This window comes from Zonotrichia albicollis, chromosome 1 (assembly GCF_047830755.1).
Source record: "Zonotrichia albicollis isolate bZonAlb1 chromosome 1, bZonAlb1.hap1, whole genome shotgun sequence".
Lineage (NCBI taxonomy): Eukaryota > Metazoa > Chordata > Aves > Passeriformes > Passerellidae > Zonotrichia > Zonotrichia albicollis.
The window spans coordinates 6809430-6833666 of NC_133819.1; the positions used below are offsets into that span (position 1 = coordinate 6809430).

Genomic DNA, 24237 nt, shown 5'->3' on the forward strand with positions numbered 1-24237 from the left:
CCATGGTGGGTCACAGGGGTGAGGCACCAGCTGAAGGGCTCTGGGTGACAGCTGCTCCAGGGCACTGCTGTTTTTCCCAAACCTTGCAGCACAGCCCAGTAAAAGCCTTGCAGGCAGTACTGCAGACCAGTGGGAGGGAGAGCAGGAGAAGGAATGACACAACACATTAGAGCCAGGGAAAAGGATTCTGCATCAGGGATTATGTAACTTTTGACATGTCCTACATATCCAGTACCAGGGAGCTCAGGCTGTGCCCTGCCACGTTAGCAGGGCTCACTTTAGACAGCCACTGTTAAATGACATTCCCTGTCAGAGCTTCTCCAATTTCAGGTCTCCCAGGTCCTCCTGGGGCAGCTCCTCAGCTCCTGCGTGGCACTGGGCTGGAGCTGCCCGTGCCTGTGCCCGGCCAGGGCCAGGGGAAGCTGCTCTTCTCTCCTGCTTCAGCTCCCTGCAGAAGGACAGAGGCTCATGGATGAGCCTTTCACCCCACTGCAGGCCAGCACCCAGCAGGACATGGTTTGCATTTAACTGTACCTCAGGAGTAGGAATCCTCGTTTGGGAAGCAAAATCCTTTGGCACTGTTACCAGACCAAACCCATCCCTGCTGGCTTTGCGGCCCCTGATGGCTTTTCCACATTTCACATGGGATTGAGCTCTCAAATGCATTTTACAAACTTGATCAACTCCCTCCAACGTCTGCTGGGGTTCATTTTCCCACTGATATTTTGCTTATTCCAAATGAACGCCACACCTTGATTTTTTTATTAGTTTTTTTTTTTTTCCCTTTCAGCAGAGAAAATAGGCAAGTGAAAGTGCATCACATTTACAGTCTGGGAAGAGCACAGAGACAGCCAGGCAGCCATTGCAGGGGTTTGGCACCTAGCTCAGGAATGAGCACATGCAGGTAGAATGTTATTCTGCTGCTCCTGCTGAGCACTCAGCAGTTCAGTCTCTGCTGAATCCCAAAGTCGAGCAAAAAGCAGCTGGTTAAGGTGGAATTTGAAAATCAGTCATAAGATAAACAGGTTGCAACATTAAGCACTCTCCAAGGGCAAAGCAGTGTGCAGCATATGTTCTTACTTTGGAAGATATTTAAAAAAAAAAAAAAGAACTTTAATGGACTCTTCACTGGCTTATGGTAGTGGAGCTGTTAATTAATTAAATAACTATATGTGAATGGCATCCATTGGGAAAGAGCCTCACAGCTTCCAGATGCCAGTTACTGGCCCCATTACGGACCTAAAACTATTACAGTAAATCATTACATGCTCCAAGATGAACTGGCACACGATTGCTGTGAGGAAGGATGGAGCTATTCTCACTTGTGCCATTTTTTGCCAGTTTTTATCTAGTGAGATTAATTAGTACTTTTAGAAGTGCAAGTCAGAGCTATAAAATATTAAAGGATATTCCATCAATGGAGTGGAGACCTGCTTAAGCAGAGCTTTTAAAACTTTTGGATGTTCACGGGTAGATGGGAGTTGGAAGAGATAATGAACAACATCTGATTTTGATTTTTTTTTAAAGAAAGTTCAGATTTATAGCTAGTGGGACTGCATGAAGCCTCCTTTGTGTGCTATGGGAATACTCAGAGGAGGACATTAAAGTTTATCACTGAAGTTCAGGTGCCAGGTAAGCAAACAGTTTCTCAGGCCAAAACCAATCATTTAAGGCAGTTATTCCAAACAGAAAATCAACCAGAAAGTATTAAATAACCTTTTAGCCTGGATCCCCTGCTGGGAGGGGAACATTTTCTGACATTGGATGGCAGCCTAGAATCTATGATCTGGCCTAGAAATGTTTTTTTTTTTCCTTTTTAATTAATAAGCTATAAATTTTTACCCCAAATGACCACTGTGGACCTTTCTGTCTTTTTAGGCTGTGAGAGGGAAAACCACTGAGTCACCTACATCATTGCTTGCCCAGACAGAGCATCCTTTGAAAATCCTCTTGCCTGCTCTGTTTTGAAGCCCAAAAGCTGAGTACTGAAGAGGCACTCCAGGGACTGTTTATACAGTTTACCCAATAATTAGTTCTTAGAGACATTAATTCATGGATAGACACTTCCTCTGAGAAATTATTCCACAGCTGAAATTCCTCCCACAGCTGGACGAGGCAGGCTGAGCACATGGGGCTGGAGATTTTGCACTCCATCAGCCAGAGCTGGGGAGGAGCAGTGCTGAGGGAGCTGCTGCTGACACTGTCCTCTTGCTCCAAGCCTCATCTGAACCACGTGTGAAATCTCTCGCCTGAACCTGAGTTCAAGCAGGGTTCAAGTGCGGCCAGAGGGGCCAAGGGGGCTACAAGGAGCCACTTTTGCTGCTGCTGGTGAGCAGCCCTCCCACACAGCCCTGCCGGGGCAGACTGAGAGATGCCAGCACTGATAGGCCTCTCCTGCTTAACACAACAACCTGTTTGTCCAGAAGGACAGACAGACAGGATCTCCCCTGGCTCAGTGGGAAAGTGTCCCAGACTGTTGCGGAACAAAGAGCCTCCACATGCCCCGGGGACACGGACAGGGGTGGCAGTGGGGCTGGGGGTGAAATGCTCTGCTGCTCAGCCACACCACATCCAGGTCAGCCTGGCTTGGAGGACATCATCCCTTCCCAACACCACACAGGGTAGACCATGTGTCCAATAGCTGTTCACCATGGGTAGAAAAATCAGGAATGGAAAACCAACCTCATATCACCACTTCTCCTAAAGCAAAGGTAAGGCCACATTCACACAAACCCTACAGGGAAGTGAGACCAACTGTACAAGAAAAGCATGAGTGAGGGTTTGCTGACTAACCCCTAGTTAAAGGAAACAAATTGATTTATTATATGAGCATGACAAATTGAGGCACCGGTCTTGCAAGTTGGGCTGTGTGAGCAGCTCCCCGTGTCCACGTGGCTCTGATACAGCCCAGTCAGGCTGACAGCTGGGAGCTGGAGCTGCCAAACCGGGAATGCTGCTGGCTCAATCGCAAAAGGTTGGAAAGTTTGTGGTTATACTTTTCTGACGCGCCCGAGATTTGGGTGGGAGCCACGGGAGCTCCAGCTTCTCTGCTGAGGCACAAGGACAGGCAGCTGCTTTGTCAGCCTTCCCCAGCGTGTGTGCTGCTAAGAAAGCACGGCCTTTTCTGTTTTTAAATGAAAACAAATTGCTTTTAGGACCTTGGATCTGAAGAGGGGAGTGTCATCGTGTGTCCAACACAAACAAAAAACCGAGCTGAGCCAAGACCAGCCCAGTGCTTCTTTCCCATTCTCTGGCTGTAAACACAAGAGACTCCTCTTGGCTTGTGTGAGAGTGGGAGGGAATGCAATCACCAAGCAAAAAATGTTGTTTCTACTTGATAGTTTAACGTCATGTAGGCAGGAGTTGTGCTCTTCTACTGAGCACACTTTCCTACTCCATGGAGTCTTTGACTGGCCTGTCCTTGTAGTAGAGGAAAATAAGCTGAGATAAAATGCAGCTACTTTTTTTCTGCAACACAGATTATTACACTTTGTAGGATTTTTTCCTGAGTGGAACATACATACCAAAATACCAGTGTGGTCCTCAGCCATCAACACTGATGTGTTTGGTGGGAAAGGTCTCCAAGTCACTGGGGTATGGAGAGTACAGGGGACTGGGGACAGATGTTTAGACCATGGATTTTGATCCAGAACAAGGTGGAAGTGAGTGCCAGTCCTCACAGGCTGGGAACAGGACATTCACCTGTGTGCAGTGAGCCTGTGGATACCTCTAGAGGCCTTGGGATCACAATGTGACACAACAGCCACTGTCAGCAAGGCTTGGTGTCCTTCTCCAGCCAGCACCACCTGGCTCTCCCCCTTGCATGTGCTTTCCCAGACACCACAGTAATTTTTTCATGCCCCATGTTCTGAGTAATTTGGGAAAGAAGCAGGAAAAAGGAAGAGAGCCATATATAATGATTGTAGAGTTAATGGTGGATTTCAAGTTTCTAAGTGGAGGAATAATGGATTAGTGTTGGAAGTCTGGTTTAGTTATGTATGTTCTGGCAGACACAGCTGGAGGAAACCTTGAGGTGTAGATGAAAAGTCCATTTTCACTTTGTAAAGATGTATGCACGCCCTTAACTTTAAAGGTATAAATTTTCCCGTTGACTTCCCTGGAACTATTCATGCATTAAACATATGCATGAGCCTTTCTAGAAATAGGGAATATAAATGAGGCTACCAAAATAGTTAACCAGAAATACTTTCTGTACAATGGAAAAGAAAAATTTACAAGAGGTGTGCACATAGAAGCTCTTAGGAACAGATAAATGCAGGTCACACTGTTAAAGGACAGGGCATCATTGCTTGTGTATGAGAGGGTGTTTTCAGCGACCTACAGAGCAGACTGGAGTGCAGTTTGCTTTCGTTACATTAATTAAGCAATTTACTGGAATTTAGTATGTGGCAGATTGGCAGGAGGCAAGTTTAACTTGGGTTGTGTGGCTGAGATCCTTTCATTGCGTTGACAGCCTCGAGTCCTGCCAACAGAGCAGCACACTCAGTGCATTTCTGCTGGTGGCTTCTGTGCTAGGTCCAACTTAAACAATTCCATTGGGGCCTGACAAAGGGAAAATGGATAAAAATGAACAGGATCTACATTACTTGAGCAGTCTGTTGTGAGCAAGATATCCCAAGTCTGCTTACAAGTAATGAATTTTCATTCAAGCAGTAGCTTACCTGGGCTAGCAAGAATTCTGTTACCTATTAGCACATAATTATTTTTTAATATTCAGATGGAAAATGTTTTTATTTTTATTGTCTGTAACTATTTCTTCACATTGTTTTTCCTGATAGGTTTATTGTCTAGGTTATGCTGCAGTCATTAGCCTTTAAATCTGTAGGTTGTTCTGGAGTTGCCATGGCCTGTTTGGGAATTTCAGCTACACAAACTTCCAACAAACAAGCAAAATTGAGAATTGAGCTGTTGAAGAACAACATGTACGCAGCCTATAGGACAATCAAAACCATTAAAAGCCAAAGGCCACTTGTTTGGGAAAGCTGCCCCATACTCAACAGACATTTAAGCTTTGCTTCAGACAGAAGCCTGGGCAAGTCGCATCTTCAACTTCTATGTTTCCTTTGATGAATTAAAAATGAGTACTCATACAAGACCATCAACTAAAAGTCTGCAAAAAAGCAATTCCTTATTCAGGAGTACTTAAGGCTTTTATACAGTTTCACAGGACTGGGGGGGTTTGGCTCTTTGTATCAAGACTACGCTCCGACCTCTCTTTTCTTCTACATTCAAAACCTAATGTCACCCTGGCCAGGATTATCCGGATCTGCTTTTCAATATCAAGACCAATTAACTGGTGAGCAAGAAAGCTGTGGGGAAACAAGGCAAATCCAAAATGAGATGAGGCTTCAGAATCTACTCCAGTCTCCACTTGTATTTATTCTGGTTTCCAGCAGGCTTCTTTTGGCAAAGAGAGATTTACTGCCTGAGCTTTGGCACAGTGTTTCAGACAGGGAGGAGAGCTGGGACAGGAGACCACAGTATAAAAATGTACCTCACATTCAGTTTTCATTAAACAAAAGGATTTCTCCATTGCCTTTGAATGTCCTCTTTCATGTCAGGATGGCTTTGCAAGATGAAATGCCTTCTGTCCTATCAGTATGTTTCTGTTGTTCACAAGAATCCTGGTGGCAACTAAATACATGTTTTAGACTGTGTATGAATTAACATTTTAGTTTTAGTACATCCTACCCCATAATTACACTGAATTGGTTTTGGAGAGTCTGAAAGCCTACCTGCTTCCCAAATATAATGGTTTTGGCTTCAAATAAATGACAGGACAACAGTGACATTGAAATCATCCAGAGCAGAGAGTAGCCAGGATCAATTCTACATACTGGGAATTCAGCAGGTTTTGAAATTTTGCACTGATATTTACTGATTTCTTATCCTAACAGAAAGCACTTCTGTTTGTATCACCTTTATTTTCCTAGAGACGAAACCTTGGTCTTGGAGAAAACAGGTTGTAGGATCAAAAGATCTAGAAAACCAGCCTTGTTATTCTGTGTCTGCATTTTTATCATCTTTAGGCTCTAATTCATCTGTGCTGTACATGTGAAAGTGCAAATTCAGAAGGAATAGTTCAGAGTTTGGCTTTTGGCTTTCAGATCTGCAGAATTTTCTTCATGCCCAGTGAGTTCATTTAAAACCTGCATGCAGTGCTGCCTGCTCTGTGTTCTAGCATTCCTAATTTTCCCATTGTCCATGGTATCTTTGATCAATCCATGAGTGGAGCAACACTGTGTTGAGGAATGCACAGCCCAAACCAGAGTATGTTTTTAGTTCAAAAAATGAACCCAGAGAATGTTATTTTCTTGCCTTTGGGGTAGGATACCACACACACTCTGTCTTACCAGAAAAGGAAGTATTGGGAAATTTTGTTTCCTAGAAGAGCTATTAGAAGCAGCAATAAACCCCAAACCAATGCAAAGAGAAAAGCCTGTTTTGTAACTTTGACACTCTGTTATGCTGCTCTTTCTCCTTCCTATTTGGTTCACAGCCAGCACAGCCATGACCATGGGTAAAGTATCACCGAGACTGGTGGATGCAACCTCTGTCCTTCATCCAGAGCAGGAAAACCACTTGAGCTTCTTGACAAAACAGAAGTGACTCCAACACAAAGCACAAGCACGAGATCCCACCAGAGCAGAGCCAGGAGCAGAGCTATGGAATTTGATCAGGATGAAAGACAGGGTTTTCTTTTAGTGGTGTCTGTACTCTGTGACAGTGGTTGGGTGTCACTGCCACCACATGTGAGCATTGTGCAGCTCTAGAGGGGAGCAGAGCCAGCTCTCCCTGTGCCAGGAGGGATGCCAGGAGCAGTGCCCTGGTCCAGGAGCCGTGCTGCACCTACCAGCAGGTGCCTCCAGGTCAATCTCCTTCAGGCTGTGCTGTGGTGATGGTCACAGGGGTGAATTACATCAGTGTGAGCTGATCTGCAACCAGCAAAGACTTGAGAATGTCTGAAATTCCCATTTCCACCACTGAGAAAGGCTGATTTGCTACTGTAGCATAACAATCAGGCATATTAGGATTTCTATTCCAAGTAGAGAGGGGCCTCACTGACTCCTCTGCCACGGTGGGAGATGGAACCTTTCCTGAGCAGCCAGCAGTGGATCATGGACACTCTGGCAGGCACCAGGCAGCTGAGCCCTGCCTGCCTCCAGCTAGCACTGACTGCTCTTTGATTTAACCACACCTGTGGGAGCAAAGGAACGAGCTCAGCCAGTTGTTAGGATACTTATGGAATCCCACAGGACATTTCCACAAAATTGACAACTGTGCTAGTAAGTACTTTTTGTGTCTGCTCGAGGGACTGAAATGTCTAAGTTATTATCTGCAGCAGGGACTTCAGGCTTAATAGGCTCAGAGTGCTTGTGCAGGCCATACAATCAATGGGAAGGGGCATGTAGTGTCAGCCTGCAAGATTTGTTGTGAACAGGATTGCAGAATAATCATATTTGGAATGCCTCCATGGATCTTAAAGATGGTGAGCCCTTTCCTTTGACTGCATGAGCTATTCAAATTCCTGCCTCCATCGGCTTCTGTAACTTCATTGCCTATGCAACTGGTCTCTAGCATTTGCTTAGGGGATTCATAAATTTTTTTTAAAGCATCATTTTTTTCTGATGGGTGAAAATACAAGCACCTGTATAATTTCATGAAATGTGATTTTATTGTCAAAAAAGTGCCACTGATGCATATGGTAATTGAAATGCAAGCAGTGCCAGTGGTATCACTGCAGAGCCACTAAGTTAAGGCATTAAAATAAAGGATGAGGGAAAGTTTAGCCATGACCTTGTAAGTGAATGTTCTTCATCATGGGCAAGGCTGCTTAGCAGCCATGGGGACAGGGTGGCCTCCCACCAGTTTCCTGCTTCCCAGAAGGGGTTGAATGGTGTCACACGTCCAGTTGTGACATGAGCTTTCAGTGGCAGTATGTTCACCAGGACATGCTCACAGAATTCAGAGGAGCAGAACATCAGCTCTGGTGGTGTTTCCTCTCCAGCCAAGTTTTCCTCTTCATGGTGCCTGCAGGCTGCTCTTGCAACCCCCTGACTTTTGAGAATGCTGGTTTTAGCAAAGCCATTCTTTGCTACCATGGGCCTTTTTCTACAGGCTCTGGAGAGAAATGGAGCCCTTTGCCTGCCAGATTTGATGACCAAATGGCTCTCCTGTTTCCCATACTTCAGCAAAGCCTTGAGGAGTTTCCCAAAGAGCCTCCCCTCTTCTCAACCTCTTCCTCTTTCACTTCCCTCTTCACAGAGATATTGGGATGGAGACAGAACTGTCAGTGATGGAGCCTGAGATGTGTCTCAGAGACAGCACTGCCCACCACAGCATGGTCTTCTCCATCAGCAGCATGAGGGTGTGCAGATATTCTAAGTCAAAATTCGTATTCATCCCTTGACAGGAAATGTAGAGTCCATTCCTCGACCTTTACCAAGCCACCTTTGGGGCTTTGACTTGCCACTGCAGGAACCTCACAGCCTTGCTTAGTCTCTTTTTGGAGCAGTGGCCTAAAATCTTGTCCTTAATATTCAAACCTCAAAATTTCTTCTCTTTCCTCCCCCACGGCTAGGAGGTCTTTAGCACAGGCCCAGCGAGATGTATGAGAAAGAAACCTGGCAAAAGGTTTAAATTAACTCTAGTGGTTGTGCCAACTCCTGCAGAACGGGAGTGCCAAGATGCAAACATGGCTGCTCACCAGCATTTGGCAAGGCGGTGACATCTTGTCACCGCTCTCCTGGAGCACTGGGGCCCACACAGGTACAAGGACCAGCTGGCTGGGGCACGATGCAAAGCAGGGTGGGAAAGCAGAGGGAAGAGTGCCAGACTTTTCCCAAACGAAGTCACAGACCTGTTTCTTCAAAATCATCTACTCAAATGTGACATTACTCCTGATTGCCAACAGAATCGAGCCTCCACAGCCACTTACCACTTAACTGATGTGTCACATGGGTTCAAGCCTCCCTGTCGGGGTAGCCCAGTCTGTGCTAGTAATAAAGAGTGCACATAAACCCATAAACCCTCAGCAAAGGAGAGAAGGACTCACTTTCAGTGAAACTTGCTCCTGCCACAGAAAGCTGCAAGAGTGCTCTGGAGCTAAGTGCTGACTGTTGGGAAGGTGCCTAGAGCTGGAGGGAAAAAAACCCCAACATAAAATAAAAAGTCTGTTTTTACATTTAATTCCTCCTGAGTCCAGAGCAGCAGAGTTTTATATTTTCATTATATTTTCAAAATAAGCTATAAAGCATCTACATAGTGGAATCCATATTCCCAGGTGGGAACAACATACAGGCCCACTCTAGTCAACCTTCTTTTTGAAAGTATAGCCATGCCAGACAGGTCAGTGAAGTTCATGGGCCCTTTTGTCTCACTCCATGTTATTCATAGCCCAGTGCCATTCTGCTGTCTTCTGTCACACACAGGGACAGCCAGACCTTTGATTTCAGGGACTGCTGCAGGGCATCAGTTCTCCATCCAGATCATGCACGTGCATTGTACTCATGTTCCTTTACCTGTTTGTAATTTTTTTCCATGGCCAAAGTCTTCCAAGCCCTTCCAGTGCCTCCCCTTCTTTACAAAATGCACGGGCCCTGTGCTACGCTGTAGCTGTTGGACACAGCACCTGTCTGCAGCTTTTACACAGGGGAGAGAGAATTCACTGCAATTTCTACACCAGCAGGAGTTTGGTGCTGTGGCACAGCTTTATGCTGAGGTGGGTGTTGAGTTTGACATCAAGCTTGGTAATGGCAAGATGATGTTGCCCATCACCCCAGCAGGGTATTTGCATATCAAAAGTACATTTGAATAAAGAGGTTCAAGAGACATTTTATTAGAGCAGCCACAGAAAAGTAAAAAGTCATGTTCCTCTTCAGACACAGTCCAAGGCTTCTATACAGCTGCCATCAAATGTGGTATTTCTTCTTCCTCTGTCCATTACTCTCCAGCAAAAACACAACTGCAGGTATGTTTCCACAGGAGAACATTTATCTTATGCCATTTCCAAACTCCAGGAAAAGCTAAGTTTCTGAGATTACTTATATAAGAAAAAGGAAACTTGAATTTTATGTGCTAGTGCAAACTTAAACGAAGCAAACTGTTATTTGTATTTTATTTGCTCTATAAAAAGCCTAGGAATACAAAGAACTTTTAACTGAATATAAAACTCAACATTTTCTTTCCAGGTGTCCATAGAAATACCAGTATAGTAGAAAACAAATAAAAAACCTGCAAAATACCTTAATTTGGTTTTGCTAAGAAGCCCTCTCGTTATGAAAAGAATGGGGGAAAGGGTGAACTAGTTCCTCTTTATTTCAAGCTTGCTGCTTTAATTCCATGTTGCATATGAAACAACAAACAAAATTCTAAGGAATGTAAAAAGTTCCTGTGTCTACAAAAGCCTTAGTAATACCACCCTGAGCTGAAGAACAATGGCACTGACATGAAAGGATTTTCATTTCTAAGAAATACCTTAAATCAGAGTTCAGGAATACATGTATTCCATGCTCTTCTGCAGGGCTGATTTAAACCAGACCTACTAACCTGAAATGTGCTTCCTCCCTGGGAGACTGAGCTGCAGCAGCTCAGGGCAGCCCAGGTGAGACAGGGTGGTACCTCAGGTCTGGGTCAAAGAGGAGGATCTGCATTAAGCAGAATATTCCAGGTATAATGCTACATTTCATACACTGTTCCTGGCTCACAAGGATGGACTGCAGTTTCCAATAACTACAATCGGTACAAAATTTGGAAAATTCTCCACTTAAAAAATAGCAAACCCCATGTTTAATAGCCACAGAGCATTAAGGTACAAACAAAACTGCTGCTTTCCATGTTCTTTATCACTGCCTCTTTCTGAGACTTGTATCCTAAAGGTTCATTTTTCCAAATGGCATAATTTTGGCAGAGGATGAGGTCAGTGAACTCCCAGATTATGCACTGCCTATCCCTCCTGCAGCATTACAGGGATATGCAGATGCTCAGCACCTCAGAAATCCAGGCTTGCTATACAGCTAAAACAAATGTGCAGAGCATGAATATTACAATTACCAGAGAATTAAAAAAATCTGTCTGCATTCAAAGCAAAAATAAAACTGGGAAATTTCAGAATTTCCTGAGGTGCTCTTTTTGATCAACTACAACTTTGGCTTCATTTCAATTTAGGCATTTCTTTCATAGTACAATGCAAAATACAAACTACATTGTGAAGAATATAAAAGCTTTTTTTTCCAGTTGGGAATGCCAGAACATATCCATTGTTTTTTTTCTCAAGCATATTCTTTAGCAAGTATGATTTTAAGAAGAAGTTAATCATCAGTGGAGTTGTATTCTCCAGTGGTAAGGGGGGCTGTTTGGTTTTGACTTTTTTCTAGTAGAAATTACATAGTCCTAGAATTTTCAGACTTTAAAGTTCTCTAGTTCTACTTGAAATTTCCCATTCTTTTTTACAAAAAAATTCAATAATGCCCTTTATCATAATTCATAATGGAAGTGTCTACACATGGTAAACTATCTAACTTGGGTCCACTCTAGGCTGAATGTTTTTTCATTTTTTTTTCTGTATTTGTGTACTTATGCAGGTTTTGAAATAAAATACATATTGGTAAGCACAAATGAACTGACATTCTATAAAATCATCAGCTCTGGGGAGATGTTGAAAAGGCAAAGTTTGCTGATGTGTCAGAGTAAAAGAACTGATGGCATGAAGAAGTGATCAGATGGAAGGTTTAAAATGAGAAGGGAAAAAGGGAATTTTTCCCAAAGAAAGAATAATTAAACTGAACTCATTGTGAACAGACACAGTGGAACCCAAGAGGGTAACTGAACCATACAAAGCTGGAATTCCAGACATATATTCAGCTTGAAAAAGCTGCTTCAGAAGTCAGGATATTCAAAGGTAAGTGTCTCACAACAGAGTTTTTTAGGCATCTTCCTCAAAAAGATACTGAGCTAGATACTTCTTATTAATATGCATTTTTGTTAATAATCTCTTCAATCTAAACTATAAAACGTGCTGTGCAACATGACTGAACAAACATCGCTGTGAGAAGTATTTCCCCCTTGTTGGAGTAATTTGAATTTGTAAGCTAATGTAAGTTTTTGTATTAAATAATGTACTGTGTGCAATTTTCTTTCTTGTAAAGTACTTTGAAGCTTTCAAAGGGCACTCTAGGTTCATAAATAATGTGCTGTTCTTTGCCAGAACTGTAGGGCATTTCTTGTAAGTTCTGAATGTTCTTTGCCAGAATTGCAACATGCTACATGCCAAATCCTGCACACAAATGTTCTACATGTGGCAAATGCATATTGGTAAAGACCAGAGGCATGGCATTCCTGGATTTCTTAGAGAGACTGGGGAAGGGAAAGAAGTGGGAAGGAATGATGAGGAGAGGCAGAGAAAAAAGTCTGTGCATCATTTTAAAAAATGAAAAACAACAAAAAAACAACCGCCACTCCCAAAATAACCCGTAACTTGCACTTAAGTATTTCCAAAAACTTTTTGTTGTACGCAGCACAAACTCACCCAGAGCTGGGTCTTTACTTTTCCTTCAGTTATGGAAACCAGGCCTCTATGTCATTAATAGCTGAAGATTCTTCAATGCCAGACATTTGTAAGGGTCAGAACACCTGCAATCCCTGCTCCTCTGAGCACCCCCTAATGTAAATGGAGAGGCTGAGAGCCAGGAGAAGCAGCACAGTCAGGATCACCACTATTTAACAGGCTGTGCAAATGAATCCTCTTCTTCAGGCAAAATCAGCATTTCTTATGCCTAAAGCTGCAGGGAAGAAACCAAGGCCAATGTTTATAAAGTGTGAACTCTGGCCTCTTTGCAACCTCTGCCACAGACAAGTAGGCTCCTACTTCTGCAGCTTGGAAGAGGAGTAAGACCCAGAAATTCCAACAGGCATTTGGCCACATAGGTTAGACTGCTGAAGGATACCAGGTCTTGTTACTATATTCTTGATTAAGCACAAACAAGTAATGTCAACAGTCCTCTATAGTTTGGATGGAATTGCTGAAGTAATTTTAAAAAATTACCATTCCCTGCCCTTCACTGAATTTCAAGAAAATGGTGACAACAATTATTAATCACCCAGCAACAACCAGGTAGTTGAAAAGTTATGAGAAGGTACTTAGACCTAATCAGGCATTAAGCACCAAGATTTGATAAATGTTTACAAAATAAACTGAAGTTAAAACTGAACTCCACTTTCTGCAACACTAAATGAACGTTTTACTATCTGGTTTCTTTTGAGGTGGCAAGAAACTACAGTAAAACCTTTGCTGTTGCCAGAATTACACTGCTTAGAGAAAAACATCCTGTGTGTTACCATTTGCTGCCATGATTTACAGAGATATGGTCTGTAGTCTGTATCAGTTTCATGTGGAAGTTTTGAAGGTAAAAAGCCTTCTGCAGAGTTTGCAGATTTCTGCATTAGTGTCTGTGTTGTTGCAAAGAGGATCAAGTGGTGCTGTGTCACAAGCTTTTCAAGGAAGTTAGCACATTTCTTCAGGTTCATCTCCTGCAAGGTAAGACTCTCCCCTCCATTGCTTCTGTCTATCCAATAAAAAGCTGATAAACTGTCTAAAATCAAAACACAGAGCGAGGGGTGAGCACAGAACAAGTTTTCTAGAGAGTGGAGAGTCAGCAGTAACTGAGTGCTGCTACTGCAGCTGACAAGGAAGAGCCTTCCCAGGCACTGCTTTATCATTTCTTCTGTCCCCTGTGCCAGCCTGTTCTCAAGAACGGTGACCAGGCGGAGCATATCGAAGTGGTAATCGGTGTCAACAAACATCACTTCCACTTCCAGCCCTCCCTGTGCCTTGGCAATGATGCAGCGGGCCAGCAGGTGATAAAGCATTTCTGTTTTGCCTGTCCCTTCTGGGCCGTGGAATTCAATAACATCTCCTGTTCAAAAACAAAGCAGCACATTGTCAGGTAAGAGCATTTCTAGCCCAGAGTTGGTTCTCAGTGTTTTCTGAACCAATATTCACTATTCCACAAACTGGGAAATGCATTTTAATCAACATTCATAAAATGGTTTAAATCCTGGTTAGCATCCACCAACAGATATTTCAGTTTTCAAGAAAAGCCTCTAAAGTGAAGTCAATCAACTATGAACAAGGACTGAAAGCCTCTGCCAGCACCATCTAGGAGACTTCCATCAAGAAAAGGTTGGCAACTGGATTTCATCTATATCATTACAGGCAGATAAAGGCAGAAGAGGAAGCTGCTACACAAAAGTGGCTAAGAAACCATCTACACTATGCACACACAATTAAGAAATAACAAAGCACAGGACAAAACAAAAAAAATTACATATTAGATGTCATTACACATAGATATAAAATGCTTTATGTCACAAGATTCCTACAGGAATCTGTGTCTGGTGAAGAAATCACCAGTAAGTTTATTTAGCACTTATATTCTCCTGTGGTGATAATAATGTGAAACTGCTTCTTTTGACAAGGGAGACTCAGGGATTCCTTCAACTCCAGGCCAGGCCTCTGTCTGAAGCAAAGGATCTCTGATCATAAAAGGATTCAGCCTAATTGCCTCATCCATGTGGGTCATAAAATACATATCATAAAAATTTAAAATGTTAATTAAAAACAGCATTACACTTCATTAGGAAACCAGTTCTTTTGTTGGATGTGAATGCAAGATACTCTAAAGCCTTATCCAAAGTCTTCTGATGTCTTGTATCAGAGCAAGACCCTAGAAAAAGTTAATTGATTAGCTGCTCTTTATAAATTTCTAATTTTGGGAACTGGATTATTTATTTATGACATTTTGGATTTTATAGGCAGAAGGGTAACCACATGCAGTAAGGAGAATCACACCACTGTAATTGCAGGAAGGTGAGAGATTTCCATGGCCTGGCCAAGTGCAAATGGCCTAACAGCTTCCCATAGGGGGATGTGAGAGTAGAGAATTAACTGCAACTTTCCTTAAACATGTTTGTGCCTGCCTGAGTTAACAGGGTTTTTCAAGTCACTGCTCAACTTCCAGAGGATGTCCTCATTCACAAGTGCCTACAACATCAAGATGCAGTTTGGGATCAGGGGAGCAGGATGGTAGAGAAGAAACCAAGCTCTTCTCCCTTTGCAAGTGTTAAAAGCAATTTACACCTGATGTGACAAGTCTGTCCATTTCAGTGACACTCAGAAATATCATTTATATGAATTTCTGACCCTTTGAAATCTATTAAAAAGCTTGGTTGTCTCCCAAGCCCTTATTAAGCTGTTCTGAATGGCTCCCTCACTTCTGAGATGAAAGATAACTGCACATCCTGGGACATAAGTTTGCATTTTCTCTTCCTGCGCAGAGGTCACAGTGCCCGACGCTGTCACTTGCAGGCAGTGGCTCTGCTGTCACACAGCCTGTGCCAGAGACACAACCACACCCTGGCAGGGTGAGATACCAGCCTGCAAGAGCTCCTCCTAAAAGTGCTGGCTAGGTCATTCCCTCCTATTTTGTCTCTTGCAGTATTTTAGAACAATTGTGTAAGGCAGCTCTTGATAAGAACAAAGTGTATCTTTTGCCACTGGCTGTGACACAAAACTTCTGCCACCCTGGTTGGCATTTCTGAATCCAGAGCAGTAACTGAGGGGCCAATAGGCAATGCTGCTTCACCTGCCTTTACAGCAAAATATGACCTGCTGGATTCAAAAGTTCTTCTGGGAAATAAATGCTTCACTTTTTCCATTTGAAGACATTCTAGCAGGGTGTCTGTGTGCTGCAGAATGACACTGGATGAGTTGTTTTTTTTTACTGGCAGAAGTAATAAAACTTATTTAAGTAAAAATTCGAAGTTGAATGACAAAAATCATTCTCGGAGGTTTTTGTAGTGGTGATTTATAAATGTGAACAGCAAGACAGCCAAGCACCCCTCAAAGCTTGTTCATCATTGCTGAAAGAGATCCACAGCTGCCCTGTAGTTGGAAACAGAAACAGCTTGGACTGCAAGAAAACCTCAAGAGAGCTGGGGATTTCTGTGCCTTCCTGATTATCCAAGAGCTGCCCGCAAGGAGAACGGGTGCAAAACAGGAGCCATTTATAGCAGCATCTATAAATGTTGGGTTTCATTGAATTAGCAACCAGGCTGTTACAGTAAGATAAGGGGGGAAATTCATTTCTCTGGATCAGACAGGACAAGCCATGACACAGCAAAGGAGGAAGTGAGGCCAGCAACGTTTTCAAGAAGCCTCTGACACGCTGACAGTAGGTCACAGAAGAAACTGAGTGATCACGACCAGCATCATCCATTAATGTCAAAACAACTTGGAAAGGAGGATTAGTAAAAAGATACTGTCACAGGATGAGAACAGGCTGAGAGGGAGAGCAGGAACAGCACTTTAACATGGAAGAAAGTTAATGGGAATTTTTTCTATTAGAATTGGTGTTGGCAGACATTAAACATATCAGTAGATGAATGTTCCATTAGCTTGGCAAAACATGCAGAAGACAAACTAATTGGGTTAATAAAAACTTAAGTTTGTGAAGATTTAACAGATGGAGATGGATGAGTAGAGTGATTTCACATGAAATTCAGCACTAGTGAATTCAAGAGTTAGGTTTTAAGGAGTCCCTGAACACATTGCCTGGCTCAGGGCAGCCAGAGCTGGCTCATTATGGGCAGACTAAAGAGAATAATAGCCCACTCCTATGAATGGGCATGCAGGTTAAACTAAATGATGCTGAAGAAATGTAAATATTTATGTAAGATTTATATATTTTAACTGAAACGCTGTGTTCAGTTCTGATCATCAGTTTGGTGTTACATCTTGAATGAGAAGAGCCTTATTTTTGTCTGTAATCAATCTACCTGAAAATGCTGGTTCAACTATTTTCTGACACTGCAGATACAAACAGGCTGCTGGAACACTCAGCAATAACTGTGTGTTTCACATTCTAGGCTACCTTGAAGTTCCTGGGCTGATCATTTACAATGCTGTGCAGAAGCTGTCACTATTATTTACACCATTTATAAGTGAAGTAGAAAGGCCTAATATTTATTCCAAGTTAATGTTGGGTGTCATGCAATTGGTGAAGATCAGAGCCTTACACTGACACCCACACCTTCATGCCAGTGGCACAGGGGAAATATGACTGGCAATAGTGGAAGATTATTTAATGCTTGTGTCACTTTTGCTCCATTCCAGAAGAGCTTAAATGGTATGTAATTAATGTACTTATGTGCTCTTAAATATGCAAGTCCATCATAATTAGAAGCAGTGGTTAGAGTATCACATTAATACCTATATTACCTGTCCCTATTTTACAATACCCTGACATGCAAGTTATGAACACTTAACTAAAATGTAACCTTTGGATAGTTTATTGAAACTTCATGTATTTGTTTGAAAAAATGAATAATTTAGGTCTTTGCATTGCTTTAATCACAGCATTTGAGATGAAGAGCTGTTCAGTATTGACTTCATGGGCAACCTATTACAGAATTCCACAGTGACACACTAAAAGTCAAGTTCATGACAAATGGAGAGGTAAGCCTTCAACAGGGATTTAATACTGAATAATGTGAACACACATCAAAATAACACATGGCCTCACATGAATAGTGTGGTATTAAAAGACAAAGCAAAAATGCAATAAAAGGTGAAGTCCATTTATATATATACAGCTAAAGGGCTGTGCTAATATGTTAGGCAGCTTCATTAATGTCAGCCAAAAAGCATGACCAGTATGGGTAATAATTGATACCATTTGTTGGAAGCAGAAGAAAAATACAAGTGCTTCAAAAGCTCAATGACTCTGTTGGCACAGAGAAACCAGTGATGCATTTTAGGTTTCCAGCCATGTTAGAACTGAGGTTCTGGAACAGTCTTCAGACAGACATGAACAACCTATAAAGCTTTAAGAGCAAAGCAGATAATTTGACATGAAATTATGTAACAGTATGGACTGCAGCAAGGGCAGTTAGTGATCCCCAAGAAAACATCTTAAAATCTGTTTGACCAGTACATAGCCAGTTCAGTCTCAAACATTTGTTTGTTGTGTGTAAAGTTGACTAAAAAATACCAAACATCTAGACTAAAAGAATGTTTAATATTTATGTTTTAAAAAAACTACAGTAATATCTCATTTTCTAAAAAAATTAAGAATTTGAGAGTCTTGTGAAGCATACACTAATTTCACTCCTGGCCCTTAATTCTTCTTGTAACACAGCAGTAAATGAGAGAATTCAGAAATGAGAGAATTTAAATATTCTTGTGCTCTACTTGCACTGGCTTAGCAGTATTTCTCCCCCCTTTATCATTGTTATGTCACACTGGAAACTTTCAGGGCAGGAATCATGTACTGCTAAAGCCCACATGTGTTTTCTACTGCTGCAAAACTCTACACAAAGTGTCTCGCAGTGACTGCGTTTGAAAATTAAGTATCATCTCTCATCCAATTATCCTGATTCTTTTTATTGCTTTTTCTGCTTGTTATTCTGAACATTCCACATTTGTGGGAATTCAAACTGCAGATAAGTGTGCTGCTAAGCACTGAAGCCACATACTTGCCCTATGAAATCCACTCACACACACATAAATTCCACAACAGTAGTACCTCACCACTGATCCTCACTGTTTGCCACTCACATGCCTTTTTTCATATATATTTTTAGCCCTGTGTAATCAGAGTTGTCTCTTCCATCATGAAATTCATGAAATTTCACACAATCTGGAAAATCAGTCTGAATTCCTGAATAGTGTGTTATTTTCTTTTTAGTTCACTAATTTCTTTCATTGAAATACCCAACCTTGATCTTTCTTGTACTGGTGTCATTGAAAGGTTACCCCAGTTCTCCAATCTGAAATTCTCATTCATTCACTGAAGGTCTCTATGACCCATGTTGATCCTGCATTGTGAACTCATTCAACTAATTAGTACCTATGGCCATAATGGAATTGTTTATGAACTTCTATTCGAAGCATACTTAGGATTGTTCAGGTCAAGACTGAATGGCATGATGAGCTTTGTTTGCTCATGCTCCTTATCCTAATTCACCCAGACAACTCTGTATCACTGAACTCTCTGCTATTTACTGAACCTCATGTTCTTTGCAAATTTCTGCAGTTATGACTTTGTGGTGGTTGTCTAGACCACTGATTAAAAAAAACAAACAAAGAGGTTTAATGACAGACTCTAGAACAAATTGCTGGAAAACTACTGACACTGACCAATGTGCTTGGTTATTTACTCACCTACACCTGTGTCTTGATATGCATAAAATAGATTTTGAGGCCTATTTAATAATGTTTGGAAGGGTGACTTTGCATTATTCCATTTTATCTAGATTGCATTGAACCATATAAAAAATTAGAATTATGATCTAAGGCAAAATAATTTACTTGTATGCTTATCTCTATTGATACAAATAGAGAGAGATAGAAATATAGAATATTTCTACATGAACATTTTTCCCTAAATGGGATGAAGACATATTTTTACCATGAACAGGAGATCCTTCCTCAGCAAACAGACAAGGCTCGAGATTCTTCAGAGAACTTCTGCCCTCGAGTCGTGCACGCAGCTTTTAAAGACAAGACAAAGAGCCATGCTGTTAACTTTAAATAATGAACCTCGGGACACAAATTTAAAGGATTTTAAGAAGTGACAGTTTTCCATTACAGTCCTATTGAAAGATTAGCCTGATTTTAAAAGTGTTTTCATAAATACATATGGAAATGTATAGTCATGACTACAGCAACAGAAGGTCCCAGCTTTACAAACAACAAGCACACAGATTCAGTGGCAGTGCGGATTGGAGATATGAGGAGAAATAAAGTTTAAAAAGCAAAGGCTGCTCAGGGACATTAGTGAGAGGGATCACCTCCAGCCCACAGCAGTGCTGCCATTCCAAAGAACAAAGGGAAAGAACATCATTTGTAACAACCAAAAAACCCTCCAAACCTCCAAAAAAACCACTGGCTGAGAGCTGAAACCTTACCCATCAACAATCCCCCGAGCCAGCTTCTCTGAGCATTTCTAAGTAAAACCATGTGCATTTCACCTGAGACGTTACACAGGACTCCTCTGGGCTACAATCATAGTTACTTGTTCATACAGAGTATGGATTAAGAATGTTCAAAAGTAATTAGTCACCAGTGGCTCTGCAAGAACCTTTCTAAAGCAAGCTTGAATTTGTTAAGCAAGTTCTCCAAAGCCCCTCGTAAAGTAAGTCCATTGTAAAACTAATTACTTCAAAGATCATGGACAGTTGCTTAAATTGAGAGGTATTTGCACAGCAAGCAGACAGGTATTCACAAAACCTGTGTTGTTATTAGTTCTGGCACACTGTGTAAAGCAAGAATGAACATTTTCCCTGGTACCAGAGCTGCTATTCCCTACATGTATTCCCATACATGGGAAAGGACATTATTGGGATGCTCAGTGCACCTACCCTGGGGCCAAATACTACACTCTCCAAGACACCCAGGTGTCATTTAGAGATCTGAACAAAACAAATCCTCTTCACTTCTATCCCATCCTCAAGACTAAAAGAGCAGTGAGCACACACCTTCAAACAACTGCTGCCTTCTCTTGCTTTCCTCCTTGTCATATCCATGAGCAACACCTGCTCTGAATGATCTTAGAAGTTCTTTAAATAGTTGTGTGTGTATGTTTGCCTTTAAGAGTAAAAAATTAAATGGTCCTGAATTTGAAGTGGTCACAATGGGAATCTAAGTGTGACATTTTCATTGACATTTTAAGAGTCCCCTCCATTAACAAAATGTCAATGTGTTTGCCTTGGCCTCTTCACACCTATCCAGGAGAGTTTTCTGACTCATCCTCTGAAGGGCCAAAAAACCACTCAAATTGACCTTGCTCTGGATCAGCAGATCCTCCCATTACACTTCACACTTTTGTGCAGCACTAAACACACGGTGAACTCCTGGGAACCAGCAGAGTTCCATGATCTGGACAAAGCAAACATCCAGATGGACACACATACACGAGAATACAGGAGCTAACTTGGGGCACATAAAGCAGCAGCTCTCAACTACCAAGAGGGCCTTGGCAGGCCCTGCATGTGCAGCTCTCCTGCTGCCAGGGCCTGGCCACCAGCAGGGAGAACCAGGAATTCCTCACCCCTTTGTCAGCAGTGGAAGATGAGGGAAAGAGGAAAACCACCCCAGGCTGCTGCTTTCTGATGCTCTGCAGTTCTCACAGAGGAAGCACAGCTGCAGCACACAGGGATAACAGGGGCTCAGTGATGGGCACTGCTGGGGCCAGCAGTCACAACTACTGCTGGCCTAAACCCATTGCTGCAGCCTCCTGCTCCTAAATTAATTTGTACATTAACAAATATATCCTGTGCAGTTTATTTTTTCTGGAACAGTGAGCCCCTGTGTCCTCTTTAGACTATCAACTCCTTAAGTTTACTGAGAGAGAGTAAATTGATCACTCTGGTTTAAATATGAATCTGTCGTTATTTAAATGACAAGTTTATGGATTAATTTTAAATAAGTACAGGTGCTTTCTCTGAGCACTGCTCATGAAGGTAATTTATGGTAATTTGCTGATGATAGCACACCTGTGTTTTTATCCAGCTTGTATTTACTTCCGCGTTCTGAAGCAGAATCTCCAAAGGCACTTGCCTCATTAGTGCCACGCTGGGAGCCACGGGGTTCCTGGCACAAACAGGCAACAATTTTCCTCCAGCTCTCACAAAGGTTTGTCCACAGTGCAGCACAAGTGATGGGAGCACAGCTGAGACACTGCACAGGCACCCTCACCTCTGCCCACGTTACACAGGGACAGCACAGGCTGCTCCCAATCCAGCCACAGCCACCCTGGCTCTGCTCCAGGGGAGCCTTTCCCATTCTGCCTCCCCTCCTGTTCTTCTGGAATACGAGGGGGGAGAAATCCCCAGCATGTACAGGGTGATCTGAGGGTGGGTGTCAGGTGCCCCAAGCTTTGTCACACACAATGTACAGAAGGACAGACAGCACCCCTGGAGAGAACCTTGGAGCGGGAAGAGCTTAGAAAAAATTCCCAAGTCAATTTCAAATCCCCTATTAGAGATTTCTGATTCTATATTCAAACTGTAGGTGCTCATTTGTTCCTCCATAAGCCTCTCTTCATCTTTTTTTTACACAAAACACCACCCTTTAGCAGCCTGCTAGTGGTAGCTCCTCATTCTTAGGTATTTGAAAATGTAATTATGCCAGCAAGGAACTACACAGATGTGCAGTTACATGTAGAGAATAAGCTCTACAGCAAAAGTTCAGCAGCAGCTGGGATAAGTGTCAATAATGACAAAGCTGATGGGACTCAAATACTTCAGCTATGCTTTTTATAATTTTTTTTCCTTTTAATAAAAAAATATGCATGTGGACAGTCCCACTGACTAATGCCTGACATGCTTGTGCTCTGTTGGTTCCAACAGAGCTGTGCATCAATGCAAGCACACACGTAGGTCTTGTCAGGAATGAGAGATTACTTCATTAAAATGTTAAAGAAATTCAAATTAAATACTCCAGCTCTGCTAGAGGCTGTGAGCTAACCTACAGGCTATTTACACATACAAACCTATCTCCAGTACTAGACAAAATTTAATTCTCAACCACTATAACCACTCTGATTGAGCTTTTGTAAACTTTGGGCATGAAGACATATGCAAGCCATTTATCATTACTTTTACTGTGATAAACCAAAGGTGTTTTGCAAGAAGTTCTAATTTGTTGTATTAATTACATTCAATAATAAAAGCACAATACTGTGGTCTCAGTATAACTCAGTAAAATCTGACTTTATGCATGAGGCTATTTAAAGGAGTATTGGTTTAAATTAAGTGTTTTCTGTTTCAAGTGCTTTTACCGTTTTTTGTCTGGACATTCTGTATTCATACATTGACTTTTCTTAACCCATTGGTCTTCAACTCCTCCCTTGTTCCAGGTTGGATATCCATCCACTGCAGGCAGTTGATGCCATGAGCATTCCCTGTCAGCACCACTCATGTGGACAAATAAATGCATTTATCCCTTGGACAAAGTGCACACCTCATATCCGTAATTCACATCTATTTGCCAATAGTGGACATCTGATACTAATTTTTTTTTAAGTGTCAAAAGGGCTTAAAAGCCCAAGTCCCACTAAAAACCACAAGGAGCTTTAACAATAAGTATTATCACACTTTTCTGTTTTATGTGAACTATTCAGCATGTTCCGGTATAGTTACACACAAGTCTCCAAGCAATTAAGTTGCTGATCGAAAGCAGAAGTTTCTAACAAATAAAACATCGAGAAATGGGAAAAAAACTAATTAAACAACACAAAATCCCAAAACTCAAACCTCTTTTCTCCTAAAGAGGAGGAAAGCAATTCCACCTTACAAAATGTTTATTTACAGAATCATAAAGTTGGAAGAGACCTTTAAGACCATCAAGTCCGAACCTTTAAAGGAAACCTTCCTCACAGGTCTTCTTCCTTAGGCATCCCCTCCAATGCCTGGGAGGGGAGCGCGAAGGGAATATTTAAAAAAGAATAATCGAAACACCCGAACCAAGAAGCGCCCACAGCAGAAATCCACCCGGATCCCGACACAAAGGCAGAACACGGCCCCAGGGAACCCCGATGCCTCCCGGATCCACCGGGAAATCCACCGGGAATTCCAGCGGGAAGCCCCCGCGGCCTCTCGGGGGCGGAACTCCCTCCCTCCCTCACGCACCGCCCCCTCAGGAGGCGCCGCTGGGGCTCCCCCGCGCCCGCCCGTGGCGGTGAAGGGAGGAGGCTCAGCGCTCCCCTTCTCCCTTGGCTACAGCCTCGCCCCGCTCTCCCCGCCCGTGTGCCCGGGCCCGGGGCTGCGGGGAGCGGGGCGGGGGCCGCGCCTCACCTGCGTGCCCGACTCCGCCCCGCCGAACGCGTCACCCATGGCGGCCCCGCGGCCCCGCGCCCGCCGCCGCCCCGCAGCGCCCCCGCCCGGCCGCGCCCTCTGCGCCTGCGCGGCTCGGCCCCCCGGGAGCGCGGGGTGGAGCCTGTGGGATGCGGAGTCACGGGTTCGAGTCCCGCCTCCGGCTCGATTCACGGCTGCCCACCCACCCGACCCTCGTTCACGGTTTGGGATTCCTTGGACACGGCCGGGAGAATCACAGAGTCAAATAGGTTGGAAAAGAGCTCTGGAGTCATCGAGTACAACTTGTGACTGAACACCACCCTGCCAAGCAAATCATGGCACTGAGCGCCATGTCCAGTCTTT

At 42.9% G+C, this 24237-nt stretch overlaps 1 protein-coding gene across 2 annotated transcripts; it reads right to left on the bottom strand.

Annotated features, from left to right (window-relative positions):
* Positions 1-83: 83 nt before the first annotated feature.
* Positions 84-23965, bottom strand: XRCC2 (X-ray repair cross complementing 2). 2 transcript variants are annotated; one of them, XM_074550535.1, is made up of 3 exons: positions 23875-23965; positions 19488-19569; positions 84-13934 (listed from the first exon to the last, which is right to left on the bottom strand). In XM_074550535.1, exons 1-3 carry the CDS (start codon positions 23911-23913, stop codon positions 13219-13221), a joined length of 837 nt encoding a protein of 278 aa, XP_074406636.1. In that variant the 5' UTR covers positions 23914-23965; the 3' UTR covers positions 84-13218. The 2 variants fall into 2 exon arrangements, with proteins under 2 accessions (XP_074406636.1, XP_074406571.1); XM_074550470.1 differs by lacking the exon at positions 23875-23965 and adding an exon at positions 21574-23866.
* Between the last annotated feature and the right edge of the window lie 272 nt (positions 23966-24237).